General features: G+C 51.1%; 1 protein-coding gene across 2 annotated transcripts in view; it reads right to left on the bottom strand.

The window, feature by feature from the left end:
- Positions 1 to 24,174, bottom strand: part of INPP5D (inositol polyphosphate-5-phosphatase D) — a 111,165-nt gene that overhangs the window by 59,965 nt on the left and 27,026 nt on the right. For both annotated transcript variants that reach the window (XM_032355203.1, XM_032355204.1), the window contains exons 3-4: positions 4,178 to 4,328; positions 1,862 to 2,033 (exon numbers count right to left, since the gene is read on the bottom strand). In XM_032355203.1, coding sequence (XP_032211094.1) covers positions 1,862 to 2,033; positions 4,178 to 4,328 — 323 coding nt within the window. The remainder of the gene's footprint in view (positions 1 to 1,861; positions 2,034 to 4,177; positions 4,329 to 24,174) is intronic.

Genomic DNA, 24,174 nt, shown 5'->3' with positions numbered 1-24,174 from the left:
CTGCCATCCCCCAAGCTTCCTGCTCAGTGGGGAGTCTACTTCTCCCTCTGCCCCTCCCCCACTTGTGCAAGTGCACGCACATTCTCTCTTTCTCTTGCTTGCTCACTCTCTCTCTTCAAACACAAGGCAGAATCTGGGCTTGTCAGGACCCAGAGGAGCACTGAGGACAAGCACTGTGTCGCTGCTACCCTTATCCCCGTCACCATGCTCCATTTACTTATGCCAAGCTCTGGCCAGAGGTTTTAGGAGGTTTCCACTGCTGTATATGAGATGAGGAGCCCGAATAGGGAGAGCACACAGGCCCCCACCTGCCCCTGCCCCTGCCCCTCTCATGAGGCTGCACAGAGGCTTGGCTGCCGCCCCAGAGAACCCCTGTCCCTAGAGAGGAGGGATGGTGGGGAGGCAGAAGGAGGGGTCAGACGGGGCCCTAACTGAGCATCCTTGCTTATTTCCTTTGCTCACGCTCTAGAGCACCTACCCCTGGAGAGAGGTGGAAACTCAAGGGAACTCAACAATGGGAAGAGTTGAATAAGGGTTTGTTATTTACATATGTCTATAGGGTAATCATGGCAACACACCCATGTCTTCAAAACATTGGCTGCTTAGCTATTTGATAAATAACCCAAGTATTGCAAGGAGTGTGCATAGAAAAGGACCTGGTGGGCCTAGAGAAGAATCAAAGGATATTCAAAGCAGAATTATAAAAACACCAGGTATCTTAGCAACCAGCTGGCTTGTGTGTACTTTCAGGCATTTCCTTTGTATTTCGCCAAACTGGATGGTAGGAGAGAAGCCCTAAACTGGAGATGTTGCATTAACCACTCCCCCAACCCATTAGGATATTCTCGGTGTGTGTGTGGGGGGGGGGGGGGGGAGGTTGGGTTACTTTTTCTCACAAAGAAAAAACAACTAAAAAAACTTTGTAAATTTTTAATGCACGGAAGTCACTGCATACTAACTTATTAAGTCATGCAACACACATCGGGAGGGCCTACTCTGCCAGGCGATGTGCTCCTGCTCACGGAGCTCCCTTCCGGTTGCAGCCATCCCCCTGCTCCATCTCGTTTTCAGGGCCTGTGGTGTGCAAGACAACTAACACCCCTTCCGGGTGACAGTCCCATGTGCCCCTCTCAGGCCTGCTCAGAGAGAAACAGGAGTACACAGCAAGAAGCTGCCAGACCCCTGGACATGGACCAGCAGGAGCCAGGGTGGGCCTACCTACGGGAGGAGATCCGGAGAGCTCGGGATCAGAGCGAGGAAAACCTAAAGTAGCAGAATGACTGCGTCTCCCATGAAAAAAGGAGCGTGTTGCGGTGTAGACCATAGTCTATACTACACACGGAAATACTGCTCTGGCCTATTTCTGGTGACAAGGAAGGTGGCTCCCCCGGCAGAGATCCCAGAGCAGGACAGGGCTGAGTGGCAGGTACAGGCTACAGTGTAGGCCCCTCTTGGCCTTGGGTCATCTGCCTCAGGAGACCCCATGGCAGTAGAGTAATCTGTAATGGGGAAGGATGACACATGGAGTTCTCAGCAAGCCCCAGGAAGGGGATCCCAGAAGAGGCGGCCCCTAATCACAGAGGCAAGGCCACATCTCTGCAGCCGAGAACTCTAGGTCATTCCAGAACCAGCTCCTGCCAGGCAGAGCAGCTGAGCCAAGCACCCTATGCCCAGGCAGCAGAGGGGTGACCCGGGGCTCCTCAGAGCTAACGTTTGGAGCCTGGGGGCGGGTGGGCAGGTGCTCCAGAACAAGCTGTTCTAGCAAGGAGGTGGCATGCTTGGGAGCGAGCACAGAGGGAGCTGCCCAGGGGTCGTGGCAATGAAGGTCGGCCTTGGAGAGGCCCGCCAGGTGGGAACTCACCCACTGGTGTCCATGCTCTGCAGCCGCTGGAACAGTGTTTCTGAAAGGCTTGGCTTGCTGACCTCGGTGGCTCTCACATTCTCGCTGGAGAGAGGGATGTCTTTGGTCTCACATGGCCCAGCAAATAAAGGGATGTTCCTTGGTGGCAGCTCGGGTGGAGACAGGACACCTTCTACCCAAGGGAAGAGCAATGATGCCATTTGGTCCAAGCACTAGCTTCTCTCAGTAACCCCCACCTACCGAGGGTTCCCTGGTGGAGAGACCCCTCCCCGACCTGCGAGGTCCATCCAGGCCACTGTGCCCAGTCACAGACCCCGTCTGTGCCTGCGCTGTCCCTCACGTCTGCTCTCCTTGACCAGATGGGAAGCCGGCTGAAGGCAGGAACCTCATCTTAGTGGTCTTTGGCCCTGGGGTTTTGTTTGTCCCATGGAGGGGCTCAGAAAACACAGGCCAGCTGGGCTGTTGGCCTTGGACAGGTGGAGCCAGTGGCCCCAGAAGGATGTCCAGCTTTCAGGTTGATGCAGAGGCCCTGGAGGAGGCAGAGGCCCAGTTCCTGAGATGGGGGAGCAAGGGTGGGGAGCAGGCAGGCCGCAGCCACGCTGCTCCCCTCTCTCCCACCCCGGCCTCCCTTTCCTCTGCTTTCCCTCCAGCCTCTGCTGCTCCTTCTCTCCCCGCCAGACCCTAGGAGACAAATAAAGGAAAATGAGGGCCCCCCTTCACACAGAGAACTGAAATAGAAAACAAACAACTTGAATTCGGCCCTGGAGAAGGGACCCCTGCCCGCTTGCCTTCAGACTTCTGTCCTGCACACATGACCAGTGGGTGCTGAGCCTCTTGGGTCCACGACCTCCTGCCCCAGCCTCTTGATACCCCAAATGGCCACGCCAGGGCCCCCACCACAGGGCCGCCTGGGGACATCCTCTTTAGAGGACAAGCTCTTCACCTCCTCCCCTGGCCTGAGGTTCTTGTGATAGCATGAGTGTGTTTTGAGCCCTGTGGGGGCCGGCAGTGCCTTGAGAAGACATGAGCCAAATCAGACCCCTTGAACCAAGGGGCAGGGTGGGGGGTGACAGTCACACTGGTCGAATTAAAGCCGACAGCAGCACCTCCTTTGGGGAAGTGGAGCCAGTAGTCACAAGACTGGGCTTCTCTTCCCAGCCCTTAGGGAAAGTTCGGGGGCTTTCTCCAAACGCCTTCCAGAAAGGCAGCATAGCCAGGCCAGCAGGGGGTGAGGGAGGGGAGAGCATCTCTGCAGCACCAAGACCAAGGCTTGGGCACCTGGGGACAGCTGGGGGACAGGTGGCCACAGCACAGAGCCAGTGAGCGACCCAGGCCCCCACCGCCACACATCAGCTCTGGCTGTTTCGGAGCAGGGATGAGAAGAGGCAGGGGCTGCCTAGGTCCCTCTCAGCCTCCACGGAGCTGTGGTCCTTTTGAAACCCTCTGCCTGGCCCTCATGTCTTCCACACAGAAGCCGGGCCCTCAGTGTTCGCCCTCTGCCCAAGCAGCCGCTGGGCTTCACATCCACTCAGAAGGGGTCTCTGGGAAGGCGGGAGGAAGGTACACCGGGCTGGAGTGGCCCGCAAGGAAGGGAAGGGCAGGCACCAGCCCACGAGGACCTCGGCGTGTCTGGGGGTGACCCTGGGGTGGGGGACCTAACTGTTTCCAGGCCCTGGGATTTAGGAGGAGCCTGACCAGGTGAGGGGCTCAGTTACATATCTCAGGGTTTCTGTTAGGAAGGGAACTTCTGAAGGGAGAAGGCCACCATCAAGGCAGGGGGTCTGGCTATCATACTCTCCTCTGCTGGCCTCTTGTTTAGTTGCTCTGTGGCCCCCACTGTTTTAAGGAGAGACTTGACCCTCACATCCTTTCTAGGGGGCTCTCTTCCCCTTCCAGTTAGGTACAAGCATTTCCTCCTTCATTCTCTTTACAGTGAAATGCAGCTGATGACTTTGGTGAGGACACAGCCACATTTATTGAGCGCTTCTTGTGTGTGAGGCTCTGGGCTCTACATTCGGTGCCTCCCGGGACGAAATCTTGAGAGGTAAGTATTGTGTTTAGTGTCTCTTTAAGAGAAGTCTGTGATTCAGAGGAGTGAAGCAATTTACCTAAGGTCACACAGCTAAGAAGCTGGGGAACAGGAAGTCCAACCCAGGTCTGTCTGACCCCAGAGCCAGCTTTCTTGGCCACCATGTCACCCTCTCTCCCTCTGATAATCAGACCCACTTAATCTACAAGCACTTGTGCTGAAACACCGCAGGACTACCCTCCTCCACCCCGTGCCCCCCTCCCGCCTTCCCTTCCATCTCTTCCTACCCGTCTCCTCCTCTGGCTCATCGCCGGCTTCCTCCTCCTCCAGGGGCACGGGGTACTGCAGGTGGGTCACCAGTCCCATGTTTTCTTTCTTGTAGAACTCGATGAGCTGGTCCAGCTTGGTGAAGAACCTCATGGGGACCCCTTCGGATGCCTGAGGACAGAACCCCAGACTGAAGTACATTTCAACTAGCTGGGACATCACCTAACCACAGAGGCCATCTGCAGCAGAGACCAACAAGGCTGAGGGAGTGACCTCGATCCAGAAAAAGCCCTGGGCTCCTACGCAGTGTCTGTCCACCACACCCACACCCTCCCGTCCTGTAGCCAGCAGCCCAAGGCCAGTCTGCAAAAGGCACAAACAGTTTTAAAGATTCTTTCCTTTTTTTAAAAAAACTCTTATTTTATTTTTACTTATTTAAAGATTTTTATTTGTTTATTTGAGATAGAACAAGAAGCGCATGCAAGCACAGGCAGGGGGAGCAGTAGAGGGAGAGAGAGAGTCCGATGCTGGGCTTGATGCCAGGACCCTGAGATCATGACCTGAGCAGAAGGCAGAGGCTTTAACCCACTGAGCCACCTAGGCACACCCACTTTTTTTTTTTTTTTAAGATTTTATTTATTTACTTGAGAGAGAGAGAGCACACAAGCAGTGGGGAGGGGTAGAGGGAGAGCGAAAAGCAGATTCCCTGCTGAGCAGGGAGCCCACTGTGATGTGGGACTCCATCCCAGGGCCCTGAGCTGAGCTGAAGGCAGACACTTCAGACGCCTAACTGACTAAGCCACCCAGGCTCCCCTCCAGCAAGAAATTCAAGGTGGGTCCTGGCAGCCAGCCCCACCTCACTGAAGCTCCACCCACTGAGGCCCCGCCCCATGGAGGCCCCGCCCACACCAAGGGGGTATCAAATTGCAGGGCAGGACGGGAGAACAGCAAGGAGGAGACTCCCCTCACAGATGATGTACCCTCCAGCTCCTAACCCAACATGCCCCAGAGCCCTGTCCAGTACCTCGCCTGCTTCTCCTTGTGTTCCCTGTCTCAAGGAATGGTACCATCATCTCCCTACTGGCCTTTGCAGAAACCCAGGAGCATCTTGGATCCCTTTGGAGGGACCCATCTGGCACAGAGGGCAAAGTGGGCAGTGTGGCAGGTGTTCTGCCTCACAGAAGAGGATGAGTGGGGTGGCAGCCCTGGGTGGAGGGGAAGTTGTAGCTGGGCTCCAGGGAGGAGCAGTGAGCCTGGGGCAGCTAGATAGGAGAAAAGGATCAGGCTGTTGGTGGGTACAGGGATGGGACAAAAGGACCCCCCCTTCTGGGGAGGGCTTCCCTGGCCTCCGAGGCCAGCGGTTCTGGTCCTCCCACTAAATGCCTGATTCACCTGCTTTATCATCCCAGCCATCTCATCAATGGCAGTTGTACAATTTTATTTTTTCTTGTTTTTTTTTAAAGGGATATCTACACCCCACTTAGGGCTCGAACTCACAACACCAAGATCAAGAATCTCGTGCTCCTCCAACTAAGCCAGCTAGGCGTCCTGGCGGTCATGTAATTTTAAAACGAGTTGAGAAGGTGCCATCATTGGAGCTGGAAGCCAGAAGTCCAACTGCTCCCCTGGGGGCTGCCAGGTGCCTTCTCGCTGAAGGGGCTGGGATGATCACATGTGGGAAAGAAGGCCAACAGGCAAAGAGGATGGGGGTTGGACAGTCCACCAGGTTGGTGAACAAACAGGGTCTGGGCTTAGTGTGGCTGCACCGTCCTGACGTGCCCACTTTCAAGTCAGACACCTGTTGCTCCAGTGTGGTTAGGACTGATGTGAGAGGCTGGGATAGTGCCTTGGTCTGGGTGTCTTCAGGGCTCCAGGTAAGTGGGACTGGGACAGCAAAAGAGGCAGGATGACCCAGGCTGGGACAGACCCAGACATGTGAGAAAGGACCAGGACTCAGACCTGTCCCTGAGCCCCTGTTCCTGGTGGTTAACCCCAAGTTGTAGTGAGGATGCATTTGCCTTCGGAGAGTCCACCTGACTTTCACCTTGACACAAGGCTCTCCACTTGGCCTGTCTCTCCAAGTGTGTCTGTGCGTGCATACGCACAGCACACATGTAAATCTCTACATGAGGCTACATATGTGTGTTTGACTCTGTGGTTTAAGCTATTAGGTAAATGTATAGAGTTTAACAACTTTTAAAAAAAAATTCTTTCCAATAAATTCCTTATTGTCACAAAGCCCCATGTTAAGCAATCTCTTTCAAGTATTATTGAACCAGAAATATTCGAGCAACAGCAGCCAGGCCTTTTAAAAAGTAACCAGAATAGGTTCAAACCCAAAAGTGAGGAGAATAACAAAAATAATTTGACATGACCCAAGATCGATGAATTAATTCCTTTAAAGTAGCTGTGATAAGTATCATCTTGTCAACGAATTTACAGCTCATGGATGACAAGCCATTAGGCATATGGGAAAAGGATATGAAACCATCGAAGAAAGTCAAAGTGAAACAGCTCATGTGTGAGTCTGAAAGAGGGTTCCCAGCCAGGAATGTGTGTTTGAGGCAGCCCATCAGATGTGGGAATTTAAGATACACCAAAACTAAGACCCACGTTATTACATGTGACCTGAATAGCTAAAACAGTTAGCTGAAAAGCTAAAACAGAAAAACTAAAACAGCTAAAACAGGACATGCCATTCGGTGTGGACACCTTTTATTTCAGAGATGTTGAGTGAGAAAAAAGCAGCATCCTGGACTTGATGAAATACATGGTGTCTTAAGCTTGCAGACGAACAGGACCCTTGACCATGAATCCAATCCCTACAGATCCAGCAAGCTGGGAGGTGGGTTGGGGGGGACCTGGGAGCCAGCAGCAGGTGGTGGGCACTGTTAGGAGACAAAGCTGCTGGACCCTGTTTGTGCTTGAACTGTTCACAGAGGCCAGGGAATCAGGGCCTGGACAATAAAGGTTGATTTTAGGGTCCCCAGGTCCCAGGAAGGTAGATGGTGAGGGTTGAGTCCAAACCTCAAGAACGATGGGGCAGCCTGTCTTGGGGGAAGAGGTGGGCAAGTCAGTGCCATGGCCAGTTACTGAAAGGTGCTGCCTGGGGAGGAGTGCCTTCCTGCACCTCCCCCACTGCTCACGAGAGGGATGCACCCAGGAAATTATGGGCTACTCTCCAGAAGGCAGGGTCTACATGTGTAGGTCCCACCTGGAGTGAAGACTCACTGTACACAGGGGGCTCAACAGGCAGCATGTACAGACGCAAAGGAAATGGGGAAGGCAGGGTACCAATTAGACAAACTTAGGGTCTCTTTGACCCTAACTTTCAGGAGCTCTTCTCATCAGTATTTGCTCTTGAAACTAAGATTTGAAGGGGTTTGCAGAGATGCCTATAAGAGCTTATGTTCAAAGCACATTCTAGAATAGAAACAGGAAGAGAAAAAGGTCAGGGTGCCCAAGGTTATATGAGTTCTTGCGGTGGCCCAGGCTTGGGGTGGAGTGAGGGGGTGAGGGGGTAAAGGAGTGGGAGGCTGATGGGGTAAGCAGTGTTTGGACGGGCAGGGAGAGGTCCCACCCGGCCAGGAGAGAAAGGAGAAGCCCAGCAGTGGTGTTCTCATTCCTAAGCTAGACCAAGAAAGGCTCTCTGTTAAGGTGGAGTGGCCAAAGGGGCAGGGTGCGGGGCCAGCAAGGGTGCAGGGCTGCTCAAAGAGCAGCCACACTTGGGGGAGACCTCACAAACCCGGCCAAGTCAATACCAGGAGTAGGGTTTGGGTGTCGGGGCTTCCAAGGAAATGGGGCCTTGACTGTGGCCAGCAGGAACCCTGAGGTCCTTCGGCGTAGGTGTCTGGTCAAGCCCATGTCCACATTACTATGCACCCTGTGGCCAGGGGCCAGCTCTGCTTAGTGCTTTATCCTCGAACGGGGCTGCAGGGCCTGACAGTTGGAGGGTCTCAGCAAGAGTGGCTGGATGGACTTGTGGGGAGTCAGGATGGGAGTCGGGGGAGATGGTCAGAGAGGACCCTATGTAGGTCTGGGACGGGTGATGCAAAGAAACACTGAGGATGGGTGCTGGCAGCCGGGGACCACCCTTGCCATGACCCTGGACCCCAGGCCTCATGGTCCCTTTTCAACAACTTCCAAATGCAAAATGTTGACAAGAAGATTGGTGTATGTATCAGTCCGGTCCTGGCAGGAACCAGATGTCATGTTACACCAGGGGATCTGGGGATCACGTCCTGGGCAGGGTGTAGGGATACCAGTGAGAGAGGAACGGCGTTCCAGAGCCAGCAGCAGCAGAGAGTTACCAGCCTGGGAGCAGCACAGCGGAAGGGCAGACCCTGGAACCCCAGGAGGGCTGTCTGGCAGGAGCTGGGGCCTTCTGTGGCTGCTGGGAGGGGGAACTGGCCACGCTTCCGGGGAAGGGGGGCTGCCCTTCATCCTTAACTGTTGGGGCCTCCAGACTTTGTTCCTCATTCCGTGGCCACTGCCTTCCTGAAGAGATTTATCAAGTCATTTTGAAACAGAGAAACCCTGCAGCCCCATGTCACACTTGCACCGTGAACGTGAGCCCACGCGCTTAGAGACCCTCCCCATGGTAGGGCCTGCGGACAGCTGGATTTCTGCTCTGCAGCTACTCTCCGACCATCAGGAATGAGCTCCTTCTCTCTTTAGTGGATACCTAGAGCACATCATAGACCGCTCGATTTTAAAAAAGCAAGGAGCAGCATTTCCTCTGTTAAGTCTGCCTGTCGACTTAATGATACGTGGGCCCAGAACAATCAGCCTTTTGGGATTTGTGGAATCGACATGAAATTAGGTTCGTCACCAAAAGTCATACAGAAAAAACATGGTAGGGCTTAGTTCATATTGTGAAACAAGAGACCTTTCTCTTTTCCTGTCTCCATCCAGATCTCCAGATGTATGGAAAGATTAGGGTGCTTTCCAGCACTAGCATTTCCACAAAGCCGTTCCCCACCACTCCCAGGGGTGCCTGCCTTCCCACAAGTTTCCAAGTCCAAGAAGGAAAGGGATCCTGCTTGGCTTTGCCTCATACAGTCCTTGAAGCCCCTTCAAGGGCAGTGGCTTGCTCCACTCTGGGAGACGGGTACAGTGCATACAACAGGCCTCACATCAGAAGAATTGAAGGAAGGGCCCTTTCACTCTATCATGTGGCAGCGCGTTCACCCAGGTTCAGAACTCCTGGGGAAGGTCAGAGTGAGGGAAGACGGCTGGCCCCAGTCCCAGCCCCAGGGCTCTGGAAGATACCACCACCAAGGTCTTCACAACAAAGGGAAGCTGAGCGTCTGGTCTATTAGAGGCTCAGGGTTGTGCGCTCTGAGAAATGGGGTGTTTCCAGAAATAGCTGTGACTTTCAGACACCCTGCAGAGGAAGGGCGAGCAGGGCAAGGAGGCCAGAGCACTGGACAGACTCAACTTTCCCAGGGGGCTACTCTAACTTCAGCACTGTCTGGGATCTAAATGGGGAACTGAAAGAGGTCTAGGCACAGGAGGTCAGCAGGGGTGGGGAGGGTGGCGAGGGAGAGCTGAGCGGGAGCTGAGGGGGTTAGGCAGGAAGCCTGCTGTAAGGCACCCTGTCCTCAAGCTTCTGCCAGCCTGTGTTTGAAATGAACAAGTATATACAATCAGGGTGGACATTTTACAAATGATGAAAAAGTATTAAGCAGTGGAAAACAAAAACAAAAACTAACCCATGCTCATTATTCCACTGTGGCAAAGCATTTCAAGTAAGTTCGATGAGGAAGTCACTAGAAGGTCTGAAGCAGGGTGAACATGGCATTTGGGGGCCATGAAGAAATGGCCAGGAGGGCCTTAGGGTGGCCGGTGTCACTGTTTCGATTTTCCTGGGGAGGGTGGAGGAGTATCTGAGAGCTTAGAAGTGGGGGTGGGGACAGAGAGAGATTCAGCCCAGGCCTCTGAGCCTCCCAGACGCAGGACTGCCATGTAACCACTGAGGCACCGTGTTGATAGAACGGGGTCAGGGGTGATATCCAGTTCCCAGGCTCTGTGTTCTAGAACCTCACCTCCCAGCCCCAGAGGCTTGGGAGCTCCTGAGGTCCAGCACTGATGCCCCCTGTCTTGTCCTCTGCACACTGCCAAGGGGACCCACCCCCTTCCGGCCCTGCCTCGGCCCTCCCCTCTCCCTGCCAGCCCCTGAAATGCTTTCCTTGGCTCCCCTTCTGCCCTCGGGTGGTTCTCAATCCTTTCCACCTTCTCCCTCCAAAACCTCTTTCTAAGAACTGCAGACCTCAACTTCGACAAAGAAGGGAGAAGGGGAGAGGCCAGCTCATGGATCTCTTCAGCCTCTGGGGACTTGCAGAGTTGGGATTTTGCTCTAAAGGTGACTTGGAGCCATTGAAGGCAATTCAAAGTGCATATGCGCGTGAGGCGTGTGTGTGTGTGTGTGTGTGTGTGTGTGTGTGTGTGTGTGTGTGACTTAATCAGACATGTATTTTTGGAAATACCATTTTGGCTGTGTGCAGGTCAGGAGAAGTGGAGGTTGCTGGCAACCCGACCCTGCACTGGGGAGGTGCAGTGGAGGGAGAGGGACCAGAGCTGGCCTGAACAGACAGGGAGGGGCCAGGGAGGACACCCCCAGATCTTTGGTTTTAGCGACTTGGTTAATGAGAGAAACAGTAGGGACAGGCAGGTTTGGAAAGTGCTTTGGAGGCCAGCTTGAGATCTAGAAATCTTTCTTCAACTATATGGCCTAGGAGGGACCCCAGGATGTATCTGCATAAAAGCCCATTGGTCTGCCCCTGTTCTTCCCTCCCCTTCTCCTCTTCTCTTCGAAACCTGTTTATTGGTTCGCTTCCTTTCCCTGCTCATCCTCTGAAGGTCATGGGGCTCTGGGGGCAGGGGCCAAGGAGGTGATCAGCAGGCAGAAGATGCAGGTGGGAACTTGGAAGGAGGCCTAACGCAGGGGCCCAGGGGCAGCAGAGCGGGAGACTGGCTAGATCCAGGGAAATGTGCAAATGCAGAGAAATAAGGAGAAACGGGAGCCAGGCTTCATCCTGGGAATGCAGTCAGGCTAGAATGAACTGTCCGTAGTGTCCTATTGGATGGGGACAGATCAGAGGGCAATCAGGTACATTCACCTGTACCCAGGTAAATATGGATGCATGTGTGATCATGCATGTCTGTTCCCCACACGTGTCCTTTCTCTGTCCACTGACAGGAGCCTGGGAGCCAAAACAGATGCCCGGGTTGCCACAAGCACACTCAGAGCTCGGGTCTCGGTTGCTAAAAGCACTTAGCTAAAAAGACCCAGGTTCCTGGGAGAGAAGGCTGATTCCGAGACCTGGCAGGAAAGGGATCTGGTCGGCCTAGAGCATCCACTGGCCGGGGAAAAAAGGAAATGCTCAGAAAATGATGGCAATTATGTGAGCACCATTTGAGCACCAAGATAAATAATAACACTAATTATAATTCACAGAGTAAAGGAGCAGCTGATGAGTCCACCCTGATGTGAACACATGAGAAGGGAACGCTCTCCCTCACAGGAGAACACCGGCTGACAACAACCGTCAAAGGGATGATGGACGTCATCACCGGCCGCCCAGCGTCACAGCAACGGGGACTCAGGCGAGTGTGGACAGATGCTAAAGATGCGGACACCAGCGGGAGCAATGTGGAGAAGTGGGGTGACTATGCATCTCAAAATGTCCCCCCACAAAACGGTCATTTTAAAGGCAAAGATAGGAACTACGCAACCTCGTATTAACTTACCCTTATCTACACGGTGGCTACACAGAAACACTTTTTTGAGCTATCCCCAATAATTAAAACGTTTCAAAAATTAGTTTATGCAACCTAGCTCATTTAATTAAAACACACACAGACACACAAGCATACACACTCCAAGGAGAGAGGCTTCCAAGGCATCTTGCCTAAGAGTGTCAGGTTTTTTAACAAGTGGTATAGAAACGTTCCTGCTGTAGAGACGCCTGGGTGGCTCAGTCAGTTAAGCGACTGCCTTCAGCTCGGGTCATGATCACAGGGTCCTGGGATCAAGTTCTGCATCAAGCTCCTTGCTCAGTGGGGAGCCGGCTTCTCCCTCTGCCTGCTGTTTCCTCTGCTTGTGCTCTCTTGTTCTCTCTGATAAATAAATAAACTTAAAAAAAAAAAAAAAAGCTCCTGGTCTCTATGCTTCTGTTGGTTTCTGTACAAAGACGACATCTTGGAAACATCTTTGATGCTCAGATAACTGTTAATGATACTAACGGACCAAGAATAGAAAGACAACCACAGAAGGTCACACGGCACAAGAGGATGGAGGAGGCAGGGGCGGGGAAGATTGGCTCGAAGTGGTGAGGACACAGCTCCCCACGGTGCGCCCTGTGCCAGGGGCAGGGGAGGGGTCCCTCTGAGGAGGGGACTTCTGGAACCTCTCTGGCGTGATGCCCCACTCCCCAAATGGAAGACACTGAACTGGGCCAGGTACAGTAGATCGAGCATCACAGGTGGGTGCTACTGCTCCATTTTACAGCTGAGAAAACAGAGTCTCAGGTGGTGAGCGACACGGTCGGAAGAGCAGCACCCACGGGAAAGCTTGAGGATGGGAGGTGGTGGGTGGGGACCCATGGACTTTCTAGCTAGACAGGAGGGAGGACACCAGACACAGGGAGCTGCCAGCTCAGGGTGGAACCAGGTGGTTAGCGATTCTCCGATTCTTGGGCAGGCTTCAGCCTCCAGCGGCTCGGTGGGTGGGATGGGTGGTGTGAAACCCGGCGCGAGGGAGGAGCTCGAATCTTGAATCCCGAATCCCAGTGGCAGCAGGCCTGCCCTCCCAGCTGCAGTAGGCGGGGATGGGGGTGGGGAGGCTGGCCTCTCTTATCCGTGGCCACAGTCCTGTCTCTACTAGCCTGCCCCCCGCAGAGTCCCCCAAATCACATGTTTGAGGGTGCAGGAGGCATGAAAGCCAACACTAGGCTTGTTCAGGGTCTCACATGTGCAGAAGGCAATAATGTGGCAGCTACGAGAGGAGGCATGAAGCTCCAAGGAAGAAAAGTGGGGATTGCCAAGCCTGCCCCAGCCCCATACACACCAGCTGTAGCCAGCGGGACGTCAATGCTCCCAGCTCACGTGCTCATGCCATGCCTCACCCCCAGCTCCCCGGCAAGCACCAGGCTGCCCACTGGGCCAGGTCAGCCTGAAACGGGTTGTGGAGTGGGGGGCAGTGTTCTGTTTTACTCCCCGCCGGCAGGCTGGGATCTCCCATCTACCTTGTTCTAACCAGTCCCCCCTTCTTGAAGCTGGGTTCTTTGGCTTTTCTCTTGCCTTGTTTTGGGCAGACTTCCCAGAACAACTTGGCGTGGATTCTGCTCACCGCCAGTCTGCACTTACTTCTAAATCCCTGATGCTCAGAGCCAACATCTCTGTTTCTCAACCCATGCCCCTTCCCTGGGCTTGTACCCCTCCACCCGTCCAGTTCCCCGGTCCTGCCCCTCGGGCTCCTCCTGCCTCCTGCTCTCTCCTGCAGGGGAAAACTCAGATGCCAGATTAACATCCCACCCCCCTACGCCCTCACCCCCACGCTTTATCACTTGTGAGCTGGGATCCCCACTGCGATCTGAGATCGTGAGGTCGCAAATCTCTGCCTTTCACTCTCAGCTATCTGTGCAGTGGAAGCATGCTCCGAGCCCTCCTCACAGACTTAAACGGCTTAGAGAGTGCTTTGAACCTCTCACATCAAAGCAGCTGCAGGCTAGAGGGCAGAGAAACTGACACCTCGAGCTGGTACTGAAATGACAGCTCTAGATGTGCCCTCTGAGGTCTCTCCCGGTGCCACCACCGTGGGAGCCAGGGTGCGGGCAGTGAGAGTGCTCCATCCGCCAGCTTGTGGTCTGGGTGTTTGGATCGTGGCATCCCCATCTGGGGACCGCAAGTCCGCAGTGAAGGCCCTGGGACAGGATGGGTCCCTCGTCGGCAGTCACAGCCGAAAGCTAGACACACGGCACCACACCCAGCATCTCAGTGAGGTTGTCAGGGAAAGCTTTCCCGCTTTCTCCGAGAGCTCACATAAATAGAAGCCTGGGCTTCAGACTTGGGGGGGAAGGAGGACTGGTTCCCTGCTCTCGGGTTCATAGCCACACCCTCATCACAGCACCCCACAACATCTTGCCCTAGCATGTGAAGAATTTACTTCTTTGCCCACTGACGTTGGGTTTGGCCACACAACTTGCTTTGGCCAATGTGGGCCAGTTCTAAGTGCCAGTTCAAAGTGCCAGTTCTAAGCTCAGGGCTTAATGGACAATGTGGGGTTCTGCTCGCCCCCCTGGGTCCTGCAATCTGCCATGAGCTTTGCTGCTGAAGGCTTGACCCTGCAACCTCACCTGATTCTCCTAGAGCCCTAGAGTTGCCTCCCTCTACAGAGATTCAGGAGAGGCGGGGGAGAGCTCTACATTCCCGTGCCCACCAGAGGTGCCAACATGTGCCTGGAGTGTGTGTGCAAAAGCCCAACTCTTTGTCTCCATGCGGGAAAAACCACGAGATGTGACTCATGCTCCAGAGTTCCTCGGAGGGTCAGGCTGGGTCTGAGACTTCGCCTGGCCCGCACCTCTGCTTGGCTGGCCCATCTCTGGCCTGCATCTCCCAGCCCCGTACAGGTTTCTCCTGCGAGCTTTTCTTGAGCGAGTTGCTGGTACTCAAGGTCCAGGTCTGCTTCTGAAAGATCTTGATCTGTGATGCTCAACTGCCCTAAACTGGTCCTCATTCATCTTGAGCCTTCCCTCAACAGCTGATCCAAGAATTCTCCCTCAAGCCCTCTACCCAAGTCCCTCACCAATAGCAAAGAATTTGGACCTCTTCCCCCGCCATCCCCCACTTAATGGAGGAGCTGATCAGACTGGAAGCCCTTCGCTTCCTCTTCCTCCCACAAACACGGCCACCCATGAGGACCACCACACCTGTCTCTGCTTCCTCCCTCCTCTCTTCCCTCGGGCTCAGCACACTCTCAGTGCATAAGCTGCTCCACTTTCTGCACAGACAAGTCCAAAACCCACTCAGGCAATTGGGCCTCTGGTCCTGTGCGCCCCTGAGCCAGCTAGACATAATGCCCTAACAAGACTGAGCATACTCAGAAACTCAGCATTCTGGTGACAAAATGTATTGCGTATTATCTGAGCGCTGAGAATGCAGGCAGGAAGGGACAATATGTTCCGAGCACCCAAACAACTTTCCTTGAGTTTCTGTTCGTCTTCCCATTTTACAGAGGAAGAAACTGAGGCTCAAAAGGGCCAAATGCCTTGCCCTCTAAGTGGCACCACAGGATCTGAGCCATGTCTCGGGTCGCTTACATGAGGTTCTAGGCTCTTGGACTCTGAAAGGGGACTGTCCTCCGATTTTTCTGCCTGTGTGTTCTGGGACCTTTGGTAGGAGGCAAGTCTGTTTTGAACTCCATCCAAAAGACCTTATTTGCTAGTGGATATTATATATCTATAAGCCCTTTCTCCCTCTACTCCTCCTTCAACATCTGTGTTATATAAAGAATCAAGGAGACCATGTTGCTGTTCTGGAGAACATCAGACATAATTCAGGCAAAGTATATGTGTGCTGTCTATGAGCCAGCATTTTCACACTCGCACATATGCCCTCAGGCTCACACGGGGCCACCTATTCACATGGCCATCACAGCTTCGAGGTGGCGGCGATCTGGGTGTGCCCATCACTGGGAGAGTGGAGAGGCAAAGTGCAGTCAAGGTACACATGGGGTGTCCCACAGCAACCAGAAGCAAAGACTTCATGTGTAAGATACAACACGGAAGGATCTTAAAAAGATCCTTTGGTGAAGAAAGTAGAAAGTACATAGAGAGCTATGATATCATTTTGGCAAATTAAAATTGAACAAGAATAACAATGTACATTTGGTAAGAACACATTCAGATAAAAAGACACCCACCCAGGGGTTGTCCTATTCGAGGAAGGGTATGCGAGTGCATAAAGGACAAGAAGGGACCAAAGCAGTGGGTAAGACGATACTGTATAGTGAGAATGCACTGCGGTTTTGATCATGGAGCCTGATAGCAAAAGATGGGTTCTTCCCTGTGTTGTGGCCTTTCTGATTTGACCTGAATTAATTACCCAAATCCCCTGTGTCGCAGTTTTTCTCTTGGTCAAGTGGAGAGGAAGAAGTGGCAAGGGGAAGTAACTGTTAGTTAGAAAGCAAAGGGGCCAGGGGTACCTGGGTGGCTCAGTGGGTTAAAGCCTCTACCTTCGGCTCAGGTCATGATCCCAGGGTCCTGGGATCGAGCCCTGCATCAAGCTCTCTGCTCCGCAGGGAGCCTGCTTCCTCCTCTCTCTCTCTGCCTGCCTTTCTGCCTACTTGTGATCTCTGTCAAATAAATAAATAAAATCTTAAAAAAAAAAAAAAAAAAGCAAAGGGGCCTGTAAGTAAAAAGCACAAAATCTGGATTCTGATGCAAGTGAAGCAGACAGGATGGGAGACACTAGGGAGAGGTGGGGACTGTGGCACATTGGAAAAATGTCCTTTTGAAGGGATCAGCTTCACTTATATCCAATTCTATCCGCATGGGGTAACACAGGCTTAAAGTTGCCAGAACTTCAGAATATTCAAGGGAAGGTAAAAATCCAGACTCTTGGATGAAATCTCAAGATTTTTTAGTGCTTGCAACTCATTTTAAAAACACCCTGCATCAGTTACAAATTCAAATCTTAGCTCCACCACCAAATAGCTGTATGGCCTGGGATATGGCATTTAACTTTCCAATCTAAGCCAATTTCCTTGGCCATAAATGAAGATTCTAAGATCTCCTCGGCCATGCACTGAAATGAGCCAAGCCCAGGGCATGGCTCTGTCAGTAAGAGCCCTTATCATCACGGAAAACCTGCTGTGTTGAATACGCTAATATATTATCAGCTCCTATTTTCCAGGTGGGTAAACTGAAGCTCAGAGGAGTAGAAAATTAAGTAGAACAGTCAGGTAGGGGAAAAAAAAATCTTCCCCAAATGTGATTTGAAAAAAAGGAATGGGTAAAACTGATAAATAAGGTTTTGGGGATTAAAAGAGCTCTACGTAAAGCAGAAGTGCTTAGTAATCTGGCTGACCTCTTTCAAGCCACAGGAGTCTCTAATAAGGACATCCACTGGCACAGACAGAGGTGCTCAGACCTCACGGGGCAGTAACAGGTGCATATTGGTAACACACAGGCCAGGGCTGTGCGGCTGCTGCTGTCTCATGACAGCTGTGCTAACTCATCCTGGCTCAAAACCCAGTTCTTCCGGAGCCCCAGGAGCTGGTTATTCAATGTGCCACTGTGGTGGGAGTCCTGGTGAGAGGTATTTACACCACAGGAATTGGCAAACACTGCAAACCAGGGCGTTGCTTTCTCCCCTGGAGAACTCAGCATCAAATGTTTGCCACTACATGGGGTGCAGCAACACTTACAACTTTGGCAAAATCCTCCCTTTCATTCTGAGAGGCTTCATGTACACGCTTGCCCTTCCCACCACACCGCGAGATGCAACGAAGAATGAGCCCTCTGGTGCCCCCTTTCTGGGGATGAGAGGCTTAGTGCAGTAGATAGTAGGAGACTGGCGGTTCGGGGTAAACACCCTGCTCTGTAGAGGAACTGAAAGTCACCGTTTGCAGGCTCCTGCTGCTCTAAGGAACTGACGGAAGCACCCTTACACCATGGCCTGAAGCCCCAGACAAAAAAGGGGAATGCAGCCATACCTGTTTCAACAGAATCTGAGCCTTCCCCAGGGGAGGAAGCGCACTCTGTGTGGGGACTTGACCATGGGAGGGCAGAGCAGAGGGGACAGCCAGATGCCTGTGGGCAGGTCAGGTGGGCTGTGATTTTCACAGTGGGTCAGGTGGCTTCTTCTGTCATTGACACTTTAGTGAGCTTTGTGTCCATTCCAGGCAAGCTTCTAGATCAGATGACTAACAGCATGATTGTAAGAGGTACCAAAGCAAGCGGCGATCCTGGGAACTAGCAGGAGTTCATCGGGAAAAGACCAAGTCAAGTGAACCTGGTTTTCCTATTTTATGTACACAGAAGGCCTATATATGGTTGCTAGCCTAATGAATTAGTTCACTGGCATCTGATAGCGATCACAGCTCTGCTGCCTGCGGAGGCTAGCCGGGTGGTGTAAGCAAGTGGAACGGGCTGGGACTGAGGCAGGAGGAAGAGATGGGGACTTCGTCCCATCAAAGGGAAATACCACACCTTCCGAAAGGGGGACGCTTACCCTGGGGTGATGCAGGTCTAAGCTGATCACGTCTTTAAATTTTTCAAGGGAGGGGCGCCTGGGTGGCTCAGTGGGTTAAAGCCTCTGCCTTTGGCTTGGGTCATGATCCCCGGGGTCCTGGGATCGAGCCCCGCATCAGCCTCTCTGCTCAGCAGGGAGCCTGCTTCCTCCTCTCTCTCTGCCTGCCTCTCTGCCTACTTGTGATCTCTGTCTGTCAAATAAATAAATAAAATCTTTAAAAAAATTTTTTTTTTCAAGGGACACTAAGAAATTCAGAATGCTTTATAAAAAGTCTAGGAATTTCTAAAAATGCTCTTAGCTGGTTCGTAATTTTTTTTTAAAGATTTTATTTATTCATTTGACAGAGAGAGATCACAAGTAGATGGAGAGGCAGGCAGAGAGAGAGAGAGAGAGGGAAGCAGGCTCTCTGCTGAGCAGAGAGCCCAATGCAGGACTCGATCCCAGGACCCTGAGATCATGACCTGAGCCGAAGGCAGCAGCTTAACCCACTGAGCCATCCAGGCGCCCCTGGTTCATAATTTTTAAAAGCATAATATCATCTAAAAAGAACACAAAATCCAACACGGGGTGGGGTTGTGTACCAGTTTGTGATCTTTGCTATAGTATATATAGTTTCAATAAAGCATTTTCTCATATTCATCCATGATTTTTTTTGGTTGAGATCTGCACGGAGGAAAATGGGCAAGGAGGGGAGTAGGCCACCGATGGTCAACCTGGATATGGCCTCTGGTGCTGCTGGGCTCTCCCTCTCATTTACACCAGTGATTCAAATTAGGATGCAGGAGGTGATCTCACCCATGTGTGGCTACCTCTAAGCTAGCAGGAGTCTGGCTCAATTATGCTGGGTGCTGGACGCAAGCGGGTGGAAGCAGAGGTCTGTGAGGTGGGACAGTGGGTGAGTCAAGTGGAAGGCCCAGTGGGCACTGGCCACCTGGTTTTACCCAACTGCCCGTCTACTCTGCCACTCCAGTTTTGGCCTTGTTTGGTGGATACCCTTCTCCCGGCATTCCTACTGTATTCCTTGTCTTTGATTTGCATGCTCAGAAATCAGAAGCAAGACAACAGCAACCACCATGGCCCCGCCATGGACATCCTTGCGGCTCCCCGCCAGCAGGGGACACCTGAAATGGCTCCCATCCCCCGCAATCGGTCCTCTCAAAAAGAAGAGACGCATTTACATTACTTGCAGACAAGATGGTGTACTCCAATCATGTGGCCTCTCTAAAGACCAAAGAATACATTAAAGAAACAATGAAAACGCACGAGATAATTCAGAAACAGAGATGAGAACAGTCCCCAAGCCCCACGACTTTCCCAGACATCACCAGAGCCTAACCAGAAAACGCCCTGGAAAAGACAGATTCTTCCTGCCAAGGTAACTAAACTCCATCACATGTAAGGATGTAAGATATAAGAACCATACTGAGAAAATATAAAAGACAGCATAAAACAGACATCAAAGGAAATCTAAGAGATATCTGGGTGGCTCTGTCGGTTAAGCATCTGTCTTCAGCTCAGGTCATGATCTTGGGTTCTTGGGATCGAGTCCCCCTTCTGGCTCCCTGCTCAGCCTTGCCTGCCACTCCCCCTGCTTGTGCATATGCTCTCTCTCTCTAACAAATATATAAATAAAATCTTAAAATATATATATATATATATAAAAGGAAATATGAGCAAACAAAAGGGATGCTATGCTCCCAAATGGAAGGACCTGATAGGGCAAGGTTGTAACTTCTTTTCTAATGAATCCATATATTCAGTGTAATTACATACAAGATTTTTTTTTTTAAAGATTTTATTTATTTATTTGACAGACAGAGCTCACAGGTAGTCAGAGAGGCAGGCAGAGAGAGAGAAAAAGGGAAGCAGGCTCCCTGCTGAGCAGAGAGCCTAATGCAGGGCTCAATCCCAAGACCCTGGGATCATGACCTGAGCCAAAGGCAGAGGCTTTAACCCACTGAGCCACCCAGGCACCCCCCCTCCAACAGATTTTTTAAAAGAACTTGCAAGCTGATTACAAAATGTGCCTGGGAAAGAAAATGCATGAAAACCCCCAAGGAATGAAGAGACGAGTGAGCAATGGAACTTAGTCCATCAGATGGGAACACACACGACAAAGCCAGGTAGTAAGGATTTAGTGTGAATTTAGTGTGTGATAAGGTGGTTGTTGTAAAGGATGTTTTAACATATGGTGTGGCTTTCCATTGGGAGGACGGGCGTATAGTTCCTATTTTATAACAAATGTAAAACATAAAGAGATAAAAAGCTTATCATGAAAGTGTTAGGAAAAAAATAACATCTTTCCTGGATAAATAATATTGAGAATAATTCATAAAACTCAGAATCCATAAATGAAAATATTTGACTACATAAACACTGTTAAAATTCCACATGACAAATGAACCATAAACAAAGCTTTAAAACATGACAGGTCAAAATTAACATGCAAAACATATAAAGAGCTTTTTTTTTTAAAACCAGAAAGATTTTTTTTTTTAAAGAGAAAAAACTAGCAAAGACTGTAAATAGGCAAGTTACAGGAAAAGAAATACAAAAGGCCAGTGAACATAGGAAAAAATGTTTATCATGAAGGCAATGTAAAATAAAATACCGAGATTGCATGTTTTGCCCACAGCGTGGTGAAAATTCGAGACCCTGACGATGTCTAGTATTGAGAGGATGTGGGGACATGGTTGGTGGGCCCCAAGTGACATCGGAGGGAGGGCCACTTGGAAGGGGTTTTTGGATGAAGAAGCTGTATGTAGGATGAGAACATGTGTTCCTTCACCCTACTAAGACCGTTTTGAATAGAACTTGCTGCATGTGTCACGGAGGCCTGCACGAGCCCGCTGATTTCGGTGTTGGTTTTTTGTGCTAAGGCAGACACCTTAGGCTCAGGTCATGATCCCTGGGTCCTGCTCCATGGGGAGCCTGCTTTTCCCTTTCCTCCCTGCTGGTGTTCTCTGTTTCTTTCTTTTTCTCTCTCAAATAAAGATAAAAAATCTTAAAAAAAAAAAAAAAAAGAAGAAGAACAGATAAGAAAAAGACAGGAAAATAAGAAAGAAAGGGAACAGGGGCGAGAGAACAGGAACAACTTTTTACACGGGTCTGGACGCCCACGGAAAGGGGCATAAGGAACTAAAGGTAATTAAAAAAAACAAAAACAAAAAACAAAACCAACAACTAACTTCAAAATTATTATTCTATGTGTCTGGGGTTTTATATTGGAATGGATCAGAATGTCTGGAAACTCCACAGAGATAGTGGTCACACAATACTGTGAACCTATGGGATGTCCCAGAATTGCTCATTTGCAAACGGTTCATTTTGTGTTATACACAACCCACCCTGGCTCCCCGCTGCCCGCAGAACAGTCTCCAAAATCCCCAGCCCATCGTCTAGCCCTTCCTCAGTCAGGTCTCAGACTTCCTTTCCCCAGGCTCTGCGGGGACTCCTGGGAGGGACAGGCAGCTACCGCATTTCTGAACCCCAGATTTTCTGAGACGATCCCATTTCCCATCACAATAATTTTAAAATAAAGGCAAGAAGTGAAATATTTAAGAGGAAAATAATTATTATGGAAGTGACACCTCAGCCATGGTTAAAACAATGAAAAACATTTAGACTAGCTTCAACCCAAGTACTTGTCCACATGTGGCCAGTGGCCACCTCATCCCCAGAGCTAGAGAATCTCTTGGGCTCTACCAGCCGGGGCACCAGCACACCACCTATTTCTAGAGCCCAGGAAGCAGCACAGGGCAAACGGGGTAGAGGCAGAAGAAACACCTGTGAGACCATTCTTTGGCCAAAGGGGGTGCGGTCCGAAGCCTTCTCAGGATGGGTAGCAGTAGGGAGATCCAGACGATGGCATGAGGACTCCAAGCCACGATGCTACTATTAACATTATCATTCCTCTCTGCTCCCAGGCAACATTTCCAATAAAATTCATTTTTCATATGAAAAAAATTGAGCTATAACTGACATAACATCATATTAGCTTCCTGGGTACAACATAATGACTTGAGTTAGACAGGTATATATTGCAAAACAATCACCACGACGTGTCTAGTTAACTTCATCAACACGCAGTTACTAAGTATTTTTTCTTTTATCAGAGCTTTTTGCCATCTACCCACTCTTTGAGCAACTTTCAAATATATAATGCCCAATCATTAACTACAGATAGCGTGTTGTACATTACACGCCCAGGACTTACTGATTTTCTAAGTGGATGTCTGTACCTTCCGACCACTTTCACTTTTAAAGGGTACCACAGCGCGCTGAAAATCGTGCCATTTGTCCTAAGTTGACTGGACTTGATGCCGCCCGTTGTCAAATTTTTGCAAACCTCTCCCCTGGATATCAGAGTCGACTTTCAAAAGAATGCTTTCGTGAGTGCTCCAAGGACTTCCCACAAAGTCTTTAAGACTATTTTTGAACTGGCAAGTACGGGACGGGTTCTAAAGTTAAATTTTAGAGAAACCTATTTACATGGACAGTTTCCCCAGAAGCAAGGCTGTGTTCAGTGGCTGGGGATTTTATCTCTACTGAGTATTTTCGGTTTGAACTTCCTCACCCCCACTTACTATTTTGCTAAGAGAAAAAGCAGAGATAATAAATATTGACCTGCAAGAAACCCTCTTAAGGAAAAAAAAAAAAAAAGAGAGAGAGAGAGAGAGGAAAAGAAAAGAAAGAAAAGAAGTTAGCCAGATGGGTAAGGGAGGGAGTGGGCATGGCTGGGCTGTGTGAACTGTGGGGCCTCACGCTCGCTGCTCTCAGATGGAGAGGCTGCTTATTTTCTCATCTCTCTCAAGCCCTGTGATTTATCTTTCTCCTCCTTCCTTGGTGACCATTTGCACCATTGGGGTGGAAGTGTGTTCACGCCTCCCAGCAGGAATACATCCTTTAGGTGGGAAGCGTGGGGTTGGGCTGAGGGATGCAGAGGGCCGGAGTGGGCGTGGGGACCCAGGGGGAGGGTGGTGAGATGGGCATGTGCTCTGTATCCTGGCTCCTTCCGGCTCAAGACGGAAGGGAGGGAGATGGTGGGGGGCAGGGGGTTGCTGCTGGGAGCCCCTAAGTCCTCCTCCACCTCCAGGATTCAGCAGTTGCCTCCAGAATCACCATTTCCTTCTGCTACATGCAAAGAAGGAAGCCCATCTTCTCCTTCTCTATGTCCATTTCCCCTTTTTCTCTCGCCCCAAGCAAAGGTTCTGTATTTAACAAAGCTGCACACTTGGAACTCCTCGCGGTGAAGAATGTAACCATGTGGTTTGTGGTGCTCTTTGGAGATAGACGGTGTCCGTAATCGTGCAAGCTTATCCATACCAAAAACCTGTACCAATCATTATCTTTCAAAACCCTTCATGGCTTCGCTGGATCAGGGGCATTTTCTACCTCCCCTTTGCTGGGAGCTTGGGAGGGATATTTTTATCCTTAATTACACAGTCCTGAGATGATCTTCTTTCTAGCTTGCTTCATTTCTCTTTGTGAAACTCTCGAGGTACTTGTTGGGAGACAGAAATGACAGCTGGCAGACAAGTTCCACATCCTCAGCCTGGAGAGGAGCTGCCTCGGGGAGGTGCAGCCTGGGGCAGCTCCCTGATTGACTCTGCTGCTTGCCCCCACACTCCCCTGCTGCCTTCCCTTAGCCCCAGACCCAGTTCCTGCTGCTTTTGCTGCAGAGTCCGAAATGGCTGCTCCCCTCTCCTAAACCTTGGTCAATGTCATTGTCATAGAAGGCATCGTAAAATTTTAGAACACA

Source organism: Mustela erminea, chromosome 8, assembly GCF_009829155.1.
Source record: "Mustela erminea isolate mMusErm1 chromosome 8, mMusErm1.Pri, whole genome shotgun sequence".
NCBI lineage: Eukaryota > Metazoa > Chordata > Mammalia > Carnivora > Mustelidae > Mustela > Mustela erminea.
This window is presented reverse-complemented; position numbering and strand designations above follow the sequence as displayed.